Genomic DNA, 20,109 nt, shown 5'->3' on the forward strand with positions numbered 1-20,109 from the left:
TTCTGAAAGGGTATGTTGAGTAGATCATTTTTGTAGAACAAACCTATGGTCCAGCACGTCTGAGTTTTTTTTACAGTGGGTCAAAGTTTTCATTTTTTGGTCGAAGGGAGCATTATACTATACGAAAAAAATGTTGTAAGTTAATGTCTGAGAGAATTCTTATGGTCAGAGTTGTATAGTGGAATTGTATGAGGATTATTTTTGTGGAAGATCTTAACCCTCTAACTAGTTTCTTTATGGGTCAATTTGACCCTTTTTTCGAGAAAATCAAAAAATATTTTTTAAAAAAGGACATTTAAGGATTAAAATATTCTACGAAAATGATTGGCGGAAAATTTCAGTGGGGCTCACCAAAGACATCATTGTTGTAAATGAAGCTCTTTACGATTGATAAACAAATTATAATTTTGTTTTAATAGTGGTTTATTATAGTATGTGCATATTTATTTTTTTGCTTCAGCAGTAGTAGGACAATGGATTAAAGATTAAACTTAATATGCTTTCCTGTGTAGCTTGACGTGAATGTTGCGATGTGTCAAGGTTTCTGTACAAGCCCCATGCGTATTCAGCAAGCATTACACTTCGGGATTTCCTTTTGAATCTTTCTTCCAATACCTTTATATCCTGATGAAGCCTTTCACCGTGTTCATCTGAAACCGCTCCAAGGTTTTATTTAAAAAAATTGAGATGAGAGTGCAGAAAATGCAGCTTTAGTGACATCTTAACGTCAATATTGTTAAAACCGATTAGCATACTTTCAATATTTTCTGCATAGTTTTGTGCTTTTGAGTTTCCAAGGAATTCTGATATAACCAGCTGCATAAAGTCAAATGCTGTCGTTTGCATATCCGACAGATGACCATAAAATTCTTCATCTTGTAATAATTTTCTTATATCGGGTCCAACGAGCATTCCTAGAAAAGGTAGTTTACATTAAATGAAATAAATTATTTCTTAAAACCGTATTTTACCTTCTTTTAATTTTGCTGCAGATAATCTGGGGAAAATTGTTCGAATGCATTTGAAAGCATATCCTTGTGTATTTAAGCTTTTAATAAAACTTTTCACCACGCCCAACTTAATATGCAGCGGTGGAAGTATGACCTTATCTTTTGGGACAACAGATTCATGGATTACATTTAAGTCACCAATAATATTTTCTTTACGTTCTTCGAAATATTTAATATGATAATGGCTGCTGGTAGCACGTGAATCCCATTTACAAAGAAAGCACATATATTTTGTGTATCCTGTTTGCATTCCAGTCAATATTGCAATCATTTTGAAGTCTGCGCATACTTCCCATTTATATTTATAGTATTCAATTTTATTTAAGAGATTTCAAATATTTGCGTATGTTTCCTCCTTTTTTGTGGAATACGCAAACGGTATTGATGGATGCTGATTTCCATTGTGCAGTAAAACTGCTTTTAAGCTATCTATAAATCTATAAATAGTCGCCAAGCGGAAGAGTCCAGTGGAAGCTTTAGATATTTTAGAACCCCTTCAATACTGCAACAGTAAACAAGTTCTTCTGATTTTTTAAAATAACTTTCCAAATCGGCGTGTCTTTTTCTTGGCGATGTAACTTTTACATCGGCTTTTATCAAATTCCTGCTTTTCAATCTTGTACATAATATTTCAGCTTTCTCTTTTGTTAGTCCTAAATCTCTTACAAGATCTTCAAAATAAGCTTGGTCTATCAAATTAGGACATATGTTTAAACCACCAGTAATTAAATTTTATCTGATATGTTTTCAACCGCCGCTGTTATTTCTGTATTGGCGTATGTCATATTGGCCGAAAATGTATGTGTAGGCGGTTGAGGCACCGGAACACCTTCACAGCGCACTTCTGGTAAAATGATATTTGTTGCTTCGTATGCCATTATCGCGTAGTGCCTTTGGCTTCTACCAAATTTGTAATTTACGCAGAAATAGCTTGTATCTGATTAGTGATTTTCAGGTTCAATTCATACAATAGGCGCAGAAAATGGCAGCGCCTTAGCACCGCCTTTGCACCAGGTCAAAAGACCACTTTCGCAAGTAGTACAGACAGTTTTTGGTATCCAAGCTTCACATAAAAATCGTATTCCAAAGAAAAGAAAATATGGTTCTTCAATTGTAGGGAATATCTTTCTTCTGCTTTGAAGGTGCGTAAAAAGTCCACAAATAAAACAAAACCAATCTCTTAATTTGCAAACAGAATCCGCCATGCTTATTTAAGCTTTAATTGTTCTTTTTTATATTAATTTTAGTAAAAACCACACCCGATATGTACTGCTTAGTAAGTCAATTATGCTTAATTTTATCACACCCGAAGTCACAGCTGACTAGACGCGAGAACTCAGTGTTTGGCCCGGCCGAACTTGACGACGTTTTCACCTACTTTGTATATGTTGGCGTGTAATTTTTTTATCAATCGTAAAGAGCTTYATTTACAACAATGATGTCTTTGGTGASCCCCACTGAAATTTTCMGCCAAWCATTTTCGTAGAATATTTTAATCCTTAAATGTCCTTTTTTAAAGGATATTTTTTGATTTTCTCGAAAAAAGGGTCAAATTGACTCATAAAGAAACTAGTTAGAGGGTTAAGATCTTCCACAAAAATAATCCTCATACAATTCTACAATACAATTCGGACCATAAGAATTCTCTCAAACATTAACTTACAACATTTTTTCCATATAGTATAATGCTCCCTTCGACTAAAAAATGAAAACTTTGACCCACTGTAAAAAAAACTCAGACTTGCTGGACCATAAGTTTGTTCTACAAAACTGATCTACTCAATATACCCTTTCAGAATTATGGGGTCGCCATTCAGTTCTATTCAAAAAGTCTTCATTTGTTGGACAGTGTAATTCGAAAATGAGATAAATTCTAATATTCTTGATTACCTAAGTAATTGGACAAATCGGCATATATGTATAGTATTGTAGTTTCACTAACGTATGTAAATGTCGCTTTCATCAAAATATATAATTTTATAAATTGTAGCTATATATACAAAATGAAATTAGTTTTTCACCTATAATGTTACATGCAAAATATTTTTAAGAGAGTGGGATCGCTTTTATGTTTGCTAAATGCATCATTTGGGAAGATGGAGTCATGTGTAGAAGTTCACGCAAGTGAAGAAAGTTCTCTGATCGCCATACACTTGGGAGTGGCCAGAAACGATTTTTTGACATATGACTCAAGCAGCTCACGGCTTCCGGTCCTTGACCAAGTATCCTCTGGGTAGCCTAAGAACATCCGTTTGAAGGCGGGCTAAAGTGAGAAGGCGAAACATTCCCTGCATAGGGTTGTGTGCTGGGTTTGGGACCCACCACGTAAAAAAACCAACCCAATGAAAATTAGCAATCAGCCTCGTATGAGAGACCCCACTTTTGATGACGACCATGGCAAACGAAATAAGGACTACGAGTTGAGGGCATGCACCTGGAATGTCCGGTCCTTTAATTGGGAAGGTGCCGCTGCCCAGCTGGTTGATGTCCTCGTAAAAATAAAGGCTGACATCCCCGCCGTCCAAGAAATACGATGGACGGGACAAGGACAGAGACGAGTAGGTCCTTGTGGCATTTACTACAGTGGCCATATAAAGGAGCGCAAGTTTGGTGTGGGATTCATGGTAGGAGAGAGATTCCGTCGCCGAGTACTATCATTCACTCCGGTGAATGAACGTGTAGCCACAATCTGCATCAAAACGAGGAAGAGAAGGACGATGTGACCAAAGATGAATTTTATGAGTGCTTGGAAAGCACATATGAGAGCTGCCCTTGCCGCGATGTCAAAATCGTGCTTGGCGACTTTAACGCCAGGGTGGGCAAGGAAGGTATCTTTGGCACTGCGGTCGGTAAATTCAGCCTCCACGAGGAAACATCCCCAAATGGGTTGAGGCTGATCGACTTCGCCGGGGCCCGAAATATGATTATCTGTAGTACTAAATTCCACCATAAGAAGATACATCAAGCTATCTGGCCGTCTCCGGATCGAAAAACTACCAACCAGATCGATCATTTGTGACAGACGGAAGACACGTCTCCAGTGTTTTAGATGTGCGTGCGCTCCGAGGTCCTAACATAGACTCGGACCACGCGCCTCTGTGCAGCAAAAAACGCACGCCATCAAACACAAGGAAGGTTCGACGTCGAGAAGCTGCAATCACAATAGACAGCCGAACGATTTTCTACTCGGGAGGCCTGCTCTGAGAGCACTCGTCAACAACTCGGTATAAGGGAACTGTGAGACGGCATTTCAAACTCTTTACGTACAGCTGCAACCGAAGCAATTGGTTTTCGGAAAGTACAAAAGAAAAGCTGGTACGACGAGGAGTGCCGTGTCGCAGCGGAGAGAAAACAGGCTGCCTACCTCGCAACGTTACGACCGATGGGATAGATACCGAGAGTTGAAGAGGGAAGCGAGACGCATTTGCAGACAAAAAAAGAAAGAGGCCGAAATGCGTGAGTACGAAGAACTTGATAAACTGGCCGACAGGGGTAATGCTCGAAAATTCTAAGAAAAAATGCGGCGGCTAACAGAAGGTTTCAAGACCGGAGCATACTCTTGTAGAACCCGCAAAGGTGATCTAGTCACCAATGCCCAGAGCATACTTAAATTACGGAGGGAACACTTCTCCAGCCTGCTGAATGGCAGTGAACACACAACGCCAGGAGAAGGTGAACCCGATTCCCCAATCGATGATGATGGAGCAGACGTTCCATTGCCCGACCAGGAAGAAGTTCGAATAGCAATTACCCGCCTGAAGAACAACAAAGCGGCGGGGCCGATGGATTGCCGGCCGAGCTATTCAAACACGGCGGCGAAGTACTGATAAGGAGCATGCATCAGCTTCTTCGTAAAATATGGTCGGACGAAAGCATGCCCAACGATTCGAATTTAAGTTTGCTATGCCCAGTCCGCAAAAAAGGAGACCCCACAATCTGCGCCAACTATCGTGGGATAAGCCACCGTCCACAAACTGATTGGACCGTATCAGTGTGGCTTCAGACCTGGAAAATCAACAACCGACCAGATATTCACCATGCGCCAAATCTTGGAAAATACCCGTGAAAGGAGAATCGACACTCACCACCTCTTCGTCGATTTCAAAGCTGCTTTCGACAGCGCGAAAATTAGTTGCCTTTACGCCGCGATGTCTGAATTTGGTATCCCTGCAAAACTTATACGGCTGTGTGAGCTGACGTTGACACTCACGTCACTGTTGACGGTCTTAGCTTTGACGTTGTAAATAATTTCGTCTATCTTGGAACCAGCGTAAACTCCACCAACAATGTCAGCCTAGAAATCCAACGCAGGATAACTTTGCCAACAGGACTGGATAGGCAATTGAGAAGCAAAGTCCTCTCTCGACAAACAAAAACCAAACTCTATAAGTCGCTCATAATACTCGTCCTGCTATATGGTGTAGAGGCTTGGACGATGACAACAACGAATGAGTCGACGTTGCGAGTTTTCGAGAGAAAAGTTCTGCGACAAATTTATGGTCCTTTGCGCGTTTGCCACGGCGAATATCGGATTCGATGGAACGATGAGCTGTATGAGATATATGACGACATTGACATAGTTCAGTGAATTAAAAGACAGCGGCTACGCTGGCTAGGTCATGTTGTCCGGATGGAGGAAAACGCTCCAGCTCTGAAAGTACTCGACGCAGTACCTGCCGGGGGAAGCAGAGGAAGATCTCCACTCCGTTGGAAATACCAAGTGGAGAAGGACCTGTCTTCACTTGGAATGTCTAATTGGCGCCACGTAGCGAAAAGAAGAAACGACTGGAGCGCGATTGTTAACTCGGCTATAATCGCGTAAGCGGTGACCACGCCAATCAACAAGAAGAAGAAGATGAAATGCTTCATTTAAGGAACGTTTTGGTTACCCAACATTTGTTAAGATGTTAGGTGAAATAATAAAAATTTCTTATCGCATATCAAATACATTAGAGTCACAACTCAAAAATTTTCAAAATCTATTTTATTCCACATACTATATTAATATGTGATTTACAAACCTAAGACATTTTATTGTCATCGCTACCTTACCTTACTGGAAAATAACTTTTACAATTGCCTTCCTTGCTTCCCTTGGTCGATGTTAACTAGTGTCCGGCCGATTAAAGTGTCTCTAAAGATTAGAGAGGTCATGCCATGTGATGAACTCAAAAAATCACTTTTCTTTGTTTTCATAAATTGATTTCTCAACATGTTTATAATACGGTAGAAAGGGATTTTTTGGTATTCGAAGTCGTTTTAAAAATACAGTAGTAGCTTTAACTGAACTTTAAATGCGTTTTCCAAAACTATGTTTTTGTTGAAGGATGCACTCAGCAAATGTAAACGAATGGAATGAATTATTATAAACCAAAAATTCTTAAAATTTCAATTTTTGATAGAAAAATATACATAATAGGTATATATGTATATTATAGTGAAATTTATCTTAATAAATGATAACAAACCTTTATTCCTTTTATCGTAAAATACAAGTAGGATGATATGGGAACAACTAGGAAATGTAATTTCGGCTGATATATTGGTTTTACATTAAATATGAAAAAAATGCTATAGAGCAAAGTATTGTAATGCAAAGCTTTCTTTTTTATTTAGAAATAATATTCGGGTATTTGTTTTAACGAATTGGCATGGGCATCGGCATCGGCCAAAAATTAGGTTGTGTCGCTATTCCTGAAATAAATCGTAAATTATCTGCTTTATTGTGTGAAGTTGTCTCTTTATTTGAAAAATTACTAAATAATCTGCATTAATTTAAATGTGTCACTTTCGTTGAAATAATTATGATTATTCCACTGTTAATCGATGTTTAAACTAAAAAATTTCCTTTAATTTATCAGTTGAATAAAAAAGTCAATAATATTTAAGAATATCTTTAATTAAGATATTCTACATTATGGACTACGTATTGACTGTCAATTGCAAATTTTTTTTTAGTGTTTTTTTGTTCCTTTTCACCAGTTTTTGGTAACAAAAAACAAAAGTTTAGTTGTAAGAAAAACCCTTCACTTAACGACTAGATGGTGTTATTTCAAAGATGTGTACATAATAGGATCAAAATCGCTTTTCGATAAATCGTGTTGAATAAATGTGATCAGAGGAAGAAGCCTTCATAACCCGGCTGAGATTGATTCTGAAATCAAATTGTTTTTATAAACAGGCTGTGTAATTTTTAGGCAACTCTTTATCATCTAAGAAATAAACTAAACACTTTCAAAAAGGTAACGAGGAAATTTGAGCACTTACAATATTCTGAAGAAAAAATTTTCTGCTGATGTGAAAAGAGATGTGTGGGTATTTGAAGTGTCCCGATTGCGAATTTGATTTCAAAAATTTTCGCTTCTGTACAGCTATTGTTGTTATGTTAAATGGTGAGAGGGTGACCCTTAAAAACAAAAAATTCTTCATGTTAGGAAATTTGTACTACTAGTATTATTTTCGGTTCGGTTATAAGCGCAGGATATTTTTTAACAGGTCTTCAAACATGATGCCGAGAGTTGTCTTGACGGAAAACCGTTGAACCGTGTATGACCGCAAGGCGTTTTTCAGGAATCTCTCGCTTCAATTTGGTGAGTTGTTCTTAGCGTTAAAGCAGCAAAATCATTGTTCAACGTCTTTTGGCTTCATTTCATATGGTACCCAATTACCTTGCTATTTCAAATATTTTAAATTGTTTGCTGCAACAAGTATTCCCGCTGGACACTGATCGACCTGAAATTGACTTTCTGTTAGTGCAAAATTTTTGATAAGTTACAACACCTCTAGAATATTGCCATAAATTTTCAAGTTGATCCGAGTAATCACTTCGGAGATGCAGCATTAGGAACTTGTTCGTTCTCTAATCGCGAAACTGTTTTTGAAGTCGTTTGGCAATATTTCTCCAGAATAACTTAATCAATCTTTATGAAATTTTACACAGGTCTTTAAATAGAATTCTCGAAAATTTGGACAAAGGATTTTTTTCCGATTACAAATATTTGAAAAAAATGTCGCGAAATTTTCACTGTAATTAAAATTAGTGTGAAAATAACTCAACAATAAACTATTCATTTATTTATTAAAACATTCATTTATTTATTTTCTTCGTCCAATTCTCAGTTAAGGTTTCAACCAAAACACATATTATTTTTACTTTAGATGATCCTGTAAGGTGTTATTCTGCCAAAGGGCGCTCATCTTCTTTCGAAGATGTCACCAGAAATGACGTCGAATGGGCAAGTTTAAAAAATTTGTTTCCAAAAATTTCAGGGTTTATTTATTAATAGTGTTTGTAACAATAAAAAATTCGAATAAAATATTTTTTTTTTTATACGTATGAGAGAATAGTTATTTTTTTACCCGAGGAAACCCATGTAACCCCTTAATGATTATAAAAATTTTGAAGTTATTTAAATTCTTTCTGTTTTGGTTACTTTTGTTTAGTGGGTACATGTGCATTTTATGCTTTCAGTTGTGTATGCACACCACTTACAGCATTGATCTCTTTGATTGGGTTATTGGGTTTGACTACCTATCGTATTTGGGATTTTGCCATTGATAAGCTACATGTGTTTCCCTATTGCGTACCACGCCCGTCCGAACAGAAGTGTTCGCCGGTGTCGCAACCAAGCCAAATATTTGCACATTTGTTGTATTTGCATTTGAAATTAGATTTTTTCCGCACATATAAAATTCACACGCCCCGGAATATTTAGCAAATATTTACGAGACATCGTGATTTGCTATATTTTGTTATATCCTTCTCTGTTTGAAGTTATTTGTTATATCCTTCTCTGTTTGAAGTTTTAATTCCGCACAAACGATGATATGCCCAAATATATGCACACATATGTACATACCTGTAATCAGAAAAAAAATTTAAAAAAAAAAACGACATTCATGAAATGCAATTTTGTGTTTTACTGGCCTCATATTGGCATTTCCTAAACTCGTTCGCTGCCTTAATTACTTCATGTGACTTTTCTCGGTTTCACCGCCATGAAAAACCTCAATTTATGGCCACAGTTGGCCACACAATTAATTGGTCCTGCAAACTGTGTATCTATCTTTGTAAGTACATATGAGTATGGTTGACAAAAAAAAAAAAGAACAATGAAGAATTAACGTGTTAGGCACGTTGTGATAGTATCTAAAAAAGAACAAACTGGTTACATGGTAAGGTTTTTTCGATGAACTCTGGATTACTTTCCGCTATATTTTGCTTTTGGCTTTCGTCTGACGTGGCACTCCGATATATATCGTCGATCCAGGAATTCCAACATGTCAGCAGTTTGCAAACTGTTCTACAAAAAGATGATGCCTTTGGCGAACTAACTTGTGAGCGCCTTCTAATATACAATACAAGGCGTGCGATAAATCCGTACATTTTCTGTTACTAAACTCTCACGCATATTTTCCATCTCTTTTTTCTAAGCGATGAGGATCGCTTTATAAGACTCTGAATTTTAGTACAAAAGACAAAACACTTCACTTGGAGTATCGTATTAGATTGTCAAAAGTATTTGTTAGCTATCACAATATTTTTTTCAGTGTCTCAGTTTTGTAACTAAATTTGTGAACATTTTGGGTTGAGTCTGTTTTCATATACTGATTTGAAGTTCTTTGTAATCCTATTTCTGGTACTACGCGAATAGAAATTGAAGTTCACCATAGCACATGTCTAATCTCGTTAAAATTAATGAGTTTTGTTGCAGTTTTTAGAAAAGCAAATAAAAACAAGTAAGGAAGGGCTAAGTTCGGGTGTAATCGAGCATTTCACACTATTTGTCATAAGGTGACCTACTTTTAGCACACTATTCGGACAAAGTTTTATCACGATAAGTTCATTGTTGCTTGATTTGCATACCGGAAAGTGAAAGAATCGGATGGAATTTAAAATTAGGTTATATGGAGAGTAGGCGTGATTGTAGTCCGATTTTGTTTGTTTTCACACTGGAATATAGGAACGTCAAGGTAAAACCATATCCCTAATTTGGATATCGGGGAAGTGGGTCCGAAGATCTGTGTTTTCACCGAAATGTATTCATCGCCAATTTTTTACCCCGGCTTCTTCCACGTCATCTGAGGTGAAAAATTGTATGTCTCTGGCGCTTTAGGAGATATGAACCTGCCCTTTTTTCAAAATTTTTAGCCCAATAAATAGTTATACCAAATTATTATTATATTATATATCTTATCTTAGTGCTTAGTTATGAGTAAATTTTACTTTTTATTTACGTTTTCGGTAAATGGTGTTTTGTCTCTTTACGAGCTCTTTCTCACCTTTTTGTCAAAGAGCACGTGTACTAAGTTGTATTAAGATATCTTAATTTTCACTAGAGTTATCGCTTCCACAGACAGACGGACGGACAGGCAAGCCGTCACCATGATTTCAACTCGTTTTATCATCTTGATCATTTCTATATATCTATTTTCTATATCTAACTCGATTATTTTTAGGTTTCACACAAAATTTAATCGCGGACCTCAGCTCTAACGGACGCTGCATTTTCGGCTTGCACCACGACAACTGACCAGCCGCTCGTTCGTTAGGTAAGAACGCCGTTTACCGAATCCAGTCGGTGCGCGCACGTTCCGAAGAACAGTCGCGGCGGAAGAAAATCAGATAAAGCCTGTGTACATATGATGACCGCTATGTAATATAACAAGTAAGGAAGGGCTAAGTTCGGGTGTCACCAACATTTTATACTCTCGCATCAAATACCGTATTGTGTAAAGTTTTATTCCGCTATCATCATTGGTTCCTAATGCATATATTATACAGAGAAGGCATCAGATGGAATTCAAAATAGCGTTATATTGGAAGAAGGCGTGGTTGTCAATCGATTTAACCCATATTTCGTACATGTCGTCAGGGTGTTAAGAAAATATTATGTACCGAATTTCATAGAAATCGGTTGAGTAGTTTCTGAGATATGGTTTTTGGTCCATAAGTGGGCGACGCCATGCCCATTTTCAATCTTTAAAGAAGCCCTGGGTGCAGCTTCCTTCCGATATTTCTTCCGTAAAATTTAGTGTTTCTGACGTTTTTTGTTAGTCGGTTAACGCACTTTTAGTGATTTTCAACATAACCTTTGTATAGGAGGTGGGCGTGGTTATTATCCGATTTCTCCCATTTTTAAACCGTATATGGAAATGCCTGAACGAAACAATTTTGTAGAGTTTGTTTGACATAGCTATAGTAGTTTCCGAGATATGTACAAAAAAGTTAGTAGGGGGCGGGGCCACTCCCACTTTCCCAAAAAAATTACGTCCAAATATGCCCCTCCCCAATGCGATCCTTTGCGCCAAATTTCACTTCAATATCTTTATTTATGGCTTAGTTATGACACTTTATAGGTTTTCGGTTTTCGCCATTTTGTGGGCGTGAAGGTGGGCCGGTTTTGCCCATCTTCGAACTTAACTTTCTTATGGAGCCAGGAAATACGTGTACCAAGTTTCATCATGATATCTCAATTTTCACTCAAGTTACAGCTTGCACGGACGGRCGGACAGACAGACATCCGTATTTCAACTCTACTCGTCACCCTGATCACTTTGGTATATATAACCTTATATCTGACTCTTTTAGGTTTAGGACTTACAAACAACCGTTATGTGAACAAAACTATAATACTCTCTTTAGCAAATTTGTTGCGAGAGTATAAAAGGTGAACCAGAGGTGCAAATGTCCTCACATTCGACTTTGAATGCACCGATTACTAACTTTTTTGTTCTCTGATTTGTCTCGATTCAGAGAGATTATTTGTTTCTTTGGTATTTTTCCCCCATTAACATGCAATGAGGAAATGCTCTTTCTCACTATGTTTGCCGAAACTAAAGGCTTTATATCCGGCCGCGCTGATTGTTCAATAATGATAAAACCACACGTGCAGTTCATTGTCTTGATGTGTGTCAATTAATAGAGATAGAGATTTGTGAATAAGGAAGAATCACGGAAGAAAACTTTAGGTTACTTTATTTCCTAGTGTGTGATCTTGGAGTGACGGTACAAATATTAGTTTGTCAAAAAAGTCTTGCGGTATTTTCGCTAGTTTTCACTGAGAGCGCGTAGTTCTAGTTTTATTCGTCGCATCGGGTCATGATATACCTTTTTTGGCAGCTCACTTCACGCGCTAAAGCCTGTTTGATTGATTGTCGTTTCTTTTAAGTCGTTCGTGAGTTATAGCGTCGCAAACATGGAGCAAAATAAAGAGAAAATAAGCATATTTTACAGTACTACTAAGATAAAGGCAAAAAAGCATCTCAAACCGCCAATATAATCTGTGCAGTTTATGGACCCGATACAGTTTCCATTTCCACCGCACAACGATGGTTTCAACGTTTTCGTTCTGGTGTAGAGGTGGTCGAAGATGCGCCATGCTCCGGAAGGCCTGTCGTCGAAAATTGCGATAAAATCGCTGAATTGGTCGAATAGTAGCAGCCGAATCATCGGTTAAGAGCTGGGCATGAGTCATCAAACCGTTATAAAAAAAAAAATAAATAAATAAAGACTTTTTTGACAACCTATTATATTAGATGGAAGGAGAGAAATGAGTCAACTCTGCAATGCTATTATAAAATTTGTGGCTTTAAAATTATTGTTAGGAAGAAGTTTTGTGCTCGACGAATTTGAGGAGAGGAAATCATAAACTTGTAAGAGCCGTTGAACGCACGAAAAATATTCACACGTCGACGGCTCATCTCCATAACACGTTTGCTTGCTTGCACGTGGGTGTGTGGGCGGGAGTTTCGGAGTGCTGCTTAACGAGACATCTGCTTTGTACTGAGTTAAAAGAAGTTAATTAAAATATTTATTGCCTCTAAGTGTTGATAATGGCGCGCTCATCGCTTCACCAGCTGAGTACTTATTTTGTCAGGGCAACTTATTAAACTTATTGTTGCGCAAAATTAGCTGACGAGCTGTCAACAAGACATCCAACGCTCTCGGGGGCAGTCATTACTGATTAGAGGCGCACGGAGGAGGTTCTTTTTGTGTTCTGTTATTATACTCTCACAGCATGTTGCTACAAAGTATTATAGGTTGGTTAACCTGACGGTTCTTTGTAGCAACTTAAATAAATCGAGTTAGATATGAAGTTCGTCCGTCTGTACAAGCTTGTGCCATAAGAAGTTCGTTATTGTAAATGGCAAAGTAACACTTTACAGACTGTTTGACTTTGGAACATAACTTTTTAATCCCTCAGGAACCGAATATGTGACTCATTGTACTTTTGGCTGACTTTATACCGCGTTCACTGGCGATTCTGTGATATATACATATGTTTGAATATGAAAATAATCTGTCCTGATAGCAGTATACTCTATTGTGAAAAAACTGATTAAATCGAGCGAATGCTTCCCCTAGTTTCTATATACCTAATATAATATAAGAATTATCAAACACCCCCTTTATATTTTACTAATATATCGATCAATATCTGAAGTATCTTAATGAATATAAGCTACACGCAAACTTCCGTTAACCGAAAACGTGTAAAATGCAATAACCAAGGCGTAAATTATTGTGTAGAGAATTATGGGAGAAAAGGGAAGGGCTTTCTACTAAGTTTAATGCAAATATCCTACAAACTACTAAAACTATATCAACAAATTTACTCAGGTCAAAGCTTTCAGCCATCTCCTTCGATGGTGTGAAAATGGGTGGAATCGGATATAACCCGCCTACTCCTCATGCAACGTATGTGTCAAAAACTATTAAAAGTCCAATTGATAAGATGATGAAAGGCTTCATGTAGGCTGTTATAAAAATTTCATAATCACAATAGATGATCCATTACATCTTAGGAAGTACTCTACTTATAAAAAAAATAGATATTTATATATCTATCTTAAACAAAAGGGATTACATCCATACTTAATTTCCATATAACACAATTTTAAATTATACTTCTTTCCCTCTTTTTACAAATCAAACACTCAAGAAAATTTTACAAGGTAGGTTCCAAAGTAACTTTTGAATCTAATGATTTCAAGTGAAGTTATTCCATTTTAAGTGTCAGTATGTTTGAGTTATCGGTGCGAAAATGAGCTTCGAACGAAGAAGAACCAACATTCGAAGGAAGATTATTTGACCAAAAATGACATTTTAACCATTAACCACTCCCCGTATTCATCTGATATGGTACCGTGCGACCTCTCCCTTTTTGAAAAAATGAATTTGCTCATGAAAGGAAAGCGTTATGCAGACGTAGAGCCATTCAAAGGGCTTGCACCGGCATACTGGCAGCCAAACCGGCAAACGAGCGAAAACACTCGTTCGACATGCTTTTGGACCGTATAAAAAGGCCGACAACGTCCAAGGCAGCAACGTCAGTCAATGTGATTACGAAATGGCATTTGATTGTTGTGCTTATAGACCGAATTAACCTGGTGAGAAAGATGTCACAGGAGCGGTAAAAAAAAATTGAGATGAAGCTATTAGAAGGATCAGGGAGTAAGTCGAACCAAGCGCACCCATGACCTCATTTGATGGAGAAAGTTAGCATAACGAAGTCAAAATCCTGAAGCATAATGACGACCAGACGCTAACATACGTTCGGGAAGTGGTCAAAACGCCCATCATACGATTTGCGTCAGCTCCGAAATTAATGAGAGATCTAAGTCCCTACTCAACTTTATGACGCAAAGTAGTTTACTGGTAGCTAATCGAGGACCCACCTACATAGGACACACCCCAGAAACGTTCTAGACATAGAGCTTTACACTAGTAGAGATCCAAAAGCTTCGCCTCAATCAGTATAATTCGCAAGAATTATAGAATTATTAGAAGGCCGCGGTAAGGTCCAACTATAATGGTTCTGGCGCGGTAAACTTTCCTGATTACATCTTTACGGGGAATAAAAAAGTCATTCCAGCAATTCTGCAAAAACCACCTTGTCCATCCGTGCCGTGACTAAAGGCGATTCTTAGGGGTTACGTGGAGATCAGCTATGTCCCACACTCATGGAGAGACGCTAGGTTAGTTTTTATATCGAATGCAGGTGGAAACAATCCAACCTACTATAAAGAGTTTATATTTATAAACTTAACTTTCTTCCTGTCGAAAACGTTAGCGAAAATAATGAACATGTACATAAGGTGCCTCCTGGAAGCTTGTCTAAGGCACAACACGCATACATAAAAGGCAGATTAGTAGATACTGCATAGGCTTTGGGAGTGTTCCTAGACATTTTAAGGAAATCAACAATATTTTTATTAAGTCTATTCTGAATAGCATCAAGTCCATAAGTGTTGATCCTGCCATTGAACGTTTTTTGATCTTTAGAAGGACAAGAGCAAAATTGTTCGACGCTAGAATGACCAGGGAAGTTTGTTGTTGATATAGTTCAGAATATTAAGAGATAGTTGCCACGCTGGCAAAGGTAATGTCGTCCAAATGAACGAAAACACTACCCCTCTGAAGGTATTCGAAGCAGTACCCGCCGGGGGAAGCAGAGAAAGAGGAAGACCTCCACTACGTTGGAAATACTAGGTCGAGAAGGTCGTGGCTACACTTGGAATCTCCAATTGGTACCAAACTACAAAAAGGAAGAACGACTGACGCGCTCCTATAAACTCCGATATAAGCGCGTAAGCAGTGTCTACGCCAATAAAGAAGAAGGAGAATACTTTCTCAAGAATCGCACCAAGTATCTTGGGTGAGTCCTTTACAGAAAACACAACGTGGAAAAAATTGTGAGAACCTGCGGTCTTACTCCCCTTTTATACACTGGTGCTACATTAACACTGTAAGAATCATAATCCTTCCTTAATTTTTTATATAAACTTTTCCTCACCTTTGGTACTTACAAACTGCGAAAGTATAAAATGTTTGGTTACACCCCAACTAAGAACATATATTTTATTTGTAATTCCCAAAATATGTGGGTTAATTTCGTTTGTTTGGCGGTTGATAAATCAATCATTTTGAGAACTAGAGCGACGCTGTTGGAAAGTGTTGTTGAAACGTTTGAATTTGCAAGAAGATAAAAAAATTGTTTAGTCCAGATTGTTATCAAATCTCTTTTACAAAATAAATATTTTTTGTCGTGGTCTTTCACTCGTTTTCTTGAAATCCATTTTCTTATTGTTGCTGCTCATATATTTCCGAATTATATATGTATCTTCCCAATTCTATTTCTTAGTTTTCTTTTTGTTCGATATTGCATATCATATTACCAAAGTGTCACAGATTTAATTAACATTAAGTGTAACACATTGGTTGAACTAATTGGTAATTCTGCCGGCACCTTTCAGTTTTCGCTTTAAACAATGTGTAGTACAATTCGGTCTCGATGCTACTAGTATTTCCTGTTTTACACCCTAACTCACAAGCAGATTTGATATAAATTTTGTGTGGTTGCCTCGTTTTGGTTTAATATCTTGCATATGGAGACATCAACTTAATTTGTTACTTTCTCCAATTACTTTTCTTCTTTATTGTTGTCGGTTTGTATGTGTGATATGGTTAAAATAGAAGATGGCATGAAGATTGAAGATTGGTCTTATTTGTGAGACAAAAATTATAAATGAAGACGATGTCTTCATTGTCTTCCGAAATTTATAACGAAGAACTTTCTTAGAATTGCTTTTATTATATATATATCTCAAATTTGAAGTTGAAAATGAGCTACTCCTAGCTCTAGCTAATTAATAAACCGCTTCCTTGTTTTCAGCTAGCATAGCATGGTTCTGTCCGAAGAAATAGCACGAATTGCTTTCTAAATGGTTATTTTTATTTTTGAGGAAGGAGCTTTGATGTTAGCTAAGAAGCTGTACAGAAGATTGGAACAACGATGGCATAACTGGTCACTGTCGGAGTTAAGGTAAATTAGAGAAATTTTAGCCAACCCGCCTGGCTGCCATCAAGGAAGCAGTAGCTCCGAAGTTCAGGTACGTACAGGGAGTGATAGCAGAGCGGTTTACTGGGTTTGAGCTAGCTCACCTTGCGCTCAAAACTAGTCAAGTAGTGCAACCTCTTTGAAAATGGCTTTAAGCTTAACCCATATTAGAGAGAAAATCTGATGAGTTTGCTAGCGATGGCATCCTTCCCCGAATTTAAACCGATTGGAAGTGACTTTTTTCCGAGGTTCTTTTGCTTCCTGGTGTTAGACTTTTTGACCTTCAATGTCCTTCTCTCTACGAGTGAACCGCAAGATTTCTTCCGAACTGTTGGCTCTTAGTCAATCTCGACGCAATTGCAGTTTTTCTGACTGAACATAGCCCATTAGGTGCGTCTAAATATTTCGTCGGACGCTCTTTGCCAAAGGTGTAAAGGGGAATGCGAGGTGGAATCATCTTGTCACTTCCTCCTCTTTTGCCAGACTGAATCCAGCTGATTGATTTTAGAAGATTATGGGTAACAAAGCACGAATATCTGTCCACGTGAGATCCAACCAAGTTCTGTACAATTACAAAAATAATTGAATGTAGCTTAATATTGTTATGAAGAAACAAATAGATACCTGAAATAGCTCTGGTCTTTTTAAAGAGTTAAGTATTTTTGTTTCCACAGTATTAATCGAATTCTTGAAGGCTTTGTTTCACAATTTTCAGCAGACTACGACTATATCTTCATTGTGCATCCACAAATTTTCCCAACGCTAACGTGCTTTTAATTCTTTAATTATCTGAATAAATGGTAAAAATTCTATAAAAAAATGCGAAAACAATACAAAACAACTATGTACTACAATTAGCAGCGTAAATGCTTCAATTACCCACACCATTATAGGAATATTTTGTCTATAAGTATATACATAGGTATTTGGACAAAAGGTCAGTGGAACTTGTAATGCAACATTAGCAAAACTTTTATAAAAGTTTCACACTCCGCGCTCACTTAGTTCCCATTTACTTCTTACAGAATGCCGTTTCACACTTTTCAAACATACGGAAATCCATCCTGATATATATGTATATGTATGTATACTTTATTTTTTGAACCAGTGGGGAATATTTACTTGTATTTCAAAAGTCTAATTTCGCAAGGTATTTTTTAAAACCTCTTCGTCGAAATATTTCTTTTCTAGGTTACTGTGACTTTCTGAAGTATATAAAGTGTATTTAGAGATTTTTACAATGAATGAGATTATTGAAAAAAGAAGTTCCATTAGATTTTTTGTGAGGAATCAAGGTGGCCAAACTTTCAGAATGTTGGAAAAGATCTTCCTGTTTCGAGGATTGGACGTTGGCACAAGTGTATTTAGGCCAGGGGGGATTACTTGTAGGGAGACGGGTCGAAGAATAAATTAAGAGTTCTAAAATTACAAAGTAAGTCTTACAAATTTTTGCTCATAGCAAGAATGGGTGTCTCGGCGTCTCGTTCCATTTATGAATTCTTAAATGGAACGAGTTTTTACAGTATTATTTTAACCGTTAATTTTAATGAGAAATATGGGTATTTCCGAGTTTTTAATTATTTCAAATCTCGTAATTTGAGATATACGATATATCCTTTCATAAAATTGTTCAGTGCTTTGACAGAATATGTTTCGTATTAACTATCTTCAAAACAGCGTATCAATGTATTATTCTCTTACTACTGTATACTCGTTTACTCCTATGTCATAATTCAATAAGACGAACGATCTATTTTGTTAATACGAATTCATCGTTGCCATGTAACGATATCCATTAATTTTACTAATATACCATTCACTTTTCACTTAACTAATACTTTTTGAACAGCCTAATGGCATATAATTTTCGGTTCCGTTCGTATTTAGATCTTACTTTCTTCATAGCTGTACACGTGTATAATATTTTGGTGCCATGTGAACGCTTGGCCGCATTTACTTACAGTCTAAGTTTATACCAAACAGCAAATTGTTTAATTTCCATTAAACACCGAGCAAAAACGTAAAACTTTTGTTTTTAATTTCTCGCATATATTATCCTTTTGGAAATTGGCGCAACATGTTTTTCTCATACATTTCTACACATATCTATATACATAAGCACAGGAAACAGTAACGCATTCACAAGCTTTTCGCTTTTAATTTTCCTCCAACTCATTTGTAAAGAGTTTACTCTTTTTATGTGTATGCACTCAATTAAAACTCAAGTGGGCTGATGGGATTTTTTCCAACCTATAACACCCACACTAGGATTCTTAATCTTCCTGCCATAAGCCATGCATTTCTCTTGTATTTGGTACATATGCACCCAAGTGTGGCAACAACTTTTAAGGGGTTTATTTTTTAAATGCGTATAAACTTGTCCTATAACCCAATGCTTGAATGTCCAGCCAGTTATGTAAAGTTAAAAGAGCCTTAAGGGATTAAGCTGTGGGGGAAATGTGTTGAGAATTACTCACCGACAAAACGGAGAAAGCAGCCTAATGCTTATATAAAAAACAAATTAAGTACATATCTTCAGACTGAACAGCACGTACTTACGTACTCACGATTTGTCTAGAAGTGCAAACAGTGAATTCAGTGCTTAACGGTCATTGAGCCGTGACCATTGAACCCGCACGCCATTGTCCTGAAAGTTGAGAATCTTAGATGTGTTAAGATTTTCTCACTTAAAGGCACTTTATGGTTAATTTTAGAAATAACCTGGAATTACTTTCATATATTAGATTATTATACAGTTTTCAGTTAGGCTTATCTCTTGATAAGCTTACACTTTGAATCGGCATTGTGTAACTGTTAACGCTATTTTAAAAAACGAAGTTTTCTATATATACCCATTAGTGAGTGTGTTTACAAGTGGATGAAAATTTTCTATTAAATATATGAGTGTGAGAGAAAAATACGTGATAAAATGCCTTGCAAATAACTGCGCGAATACACTTTACAGTAAGTACACCCTGATTACTCTCTATAGGTTACAATGGGAATGACATATTTCCCCATTAGATAACGATTAAGTGGATCATCCTATGTGGTAGCCTCAAAAATGCATATTTTTCAATGATTGCTTTCTGAACATCTCTACAAAACGGTAGCAAAGTGATTTTAAATAATCCGAATCCATTGGAATTTGTGGAGTGTATTCAGCCCATGTAAGTGCGTGGAATCTTTTAACTATTGTCAATCAAAAAATTCTCATATTTATAAATTAAACCTATTATAGGGTGGTCCATGCTTAC

At 37.0% G+C, this 20,109-nt stretch overlaps 1 protein-coding gene across 1 annotated transcript; it reads right to left on the minus strand.

Moving 5' to 3' along the window:
• Positions 1-669: 669 nt before the first annotated feature.
• On the minus strand, positions 670-1,236 carry LOC108976548. Its single transcript, XM_018945743.1, has 2 exons — positions 972-1,236; positions 670-914 (listed from the first exon to the last, which is right to left on the minus strand). Exons 1-2 carry the CDS (start codon positions 1,234-1,236, stop codon positions 670-672), a joined length of 510 nt encoding a protein of 169 aa, XP_018801288.1.
• Between the last annotated feature and the right edge of the window lie 18,873 nt (positions 1,237-20,109).

The sequence above is a fragment of the Bactrocera latifrons genome, unplaced genomic scaffold, assembly GCF_001853355.1.
Source record: "Bactrocera latifrons isolate USDA-ARS-PBARC rearing strain unplaced genomic scaffold, ASM185335v1 scaffold_78, whole genome shotgun sequence".
Classification (NCBI taxonomy): Eukaryota; Metazoa; Arthropoda; class Insecta; order Diptera; family Tephritidae; genus Bactrocera; species Bactrocera latifrons.

Coding starts and splice junctions, on each gene's coding strand:
- LOC108976548 (XM_018945743.1), bottom strand. CDS start 1,236: ATGTGCTTTCTTTGTAAATGGGATTCACGTGCTACCAGCAGCCATTAT. Junction 915..971: donor TGCAGCAAAATTAAAAGAAG/GTAAAATACGGT, acceptor TACCTTTTCTAG/GAATGCTCGTTGGACCCGAT.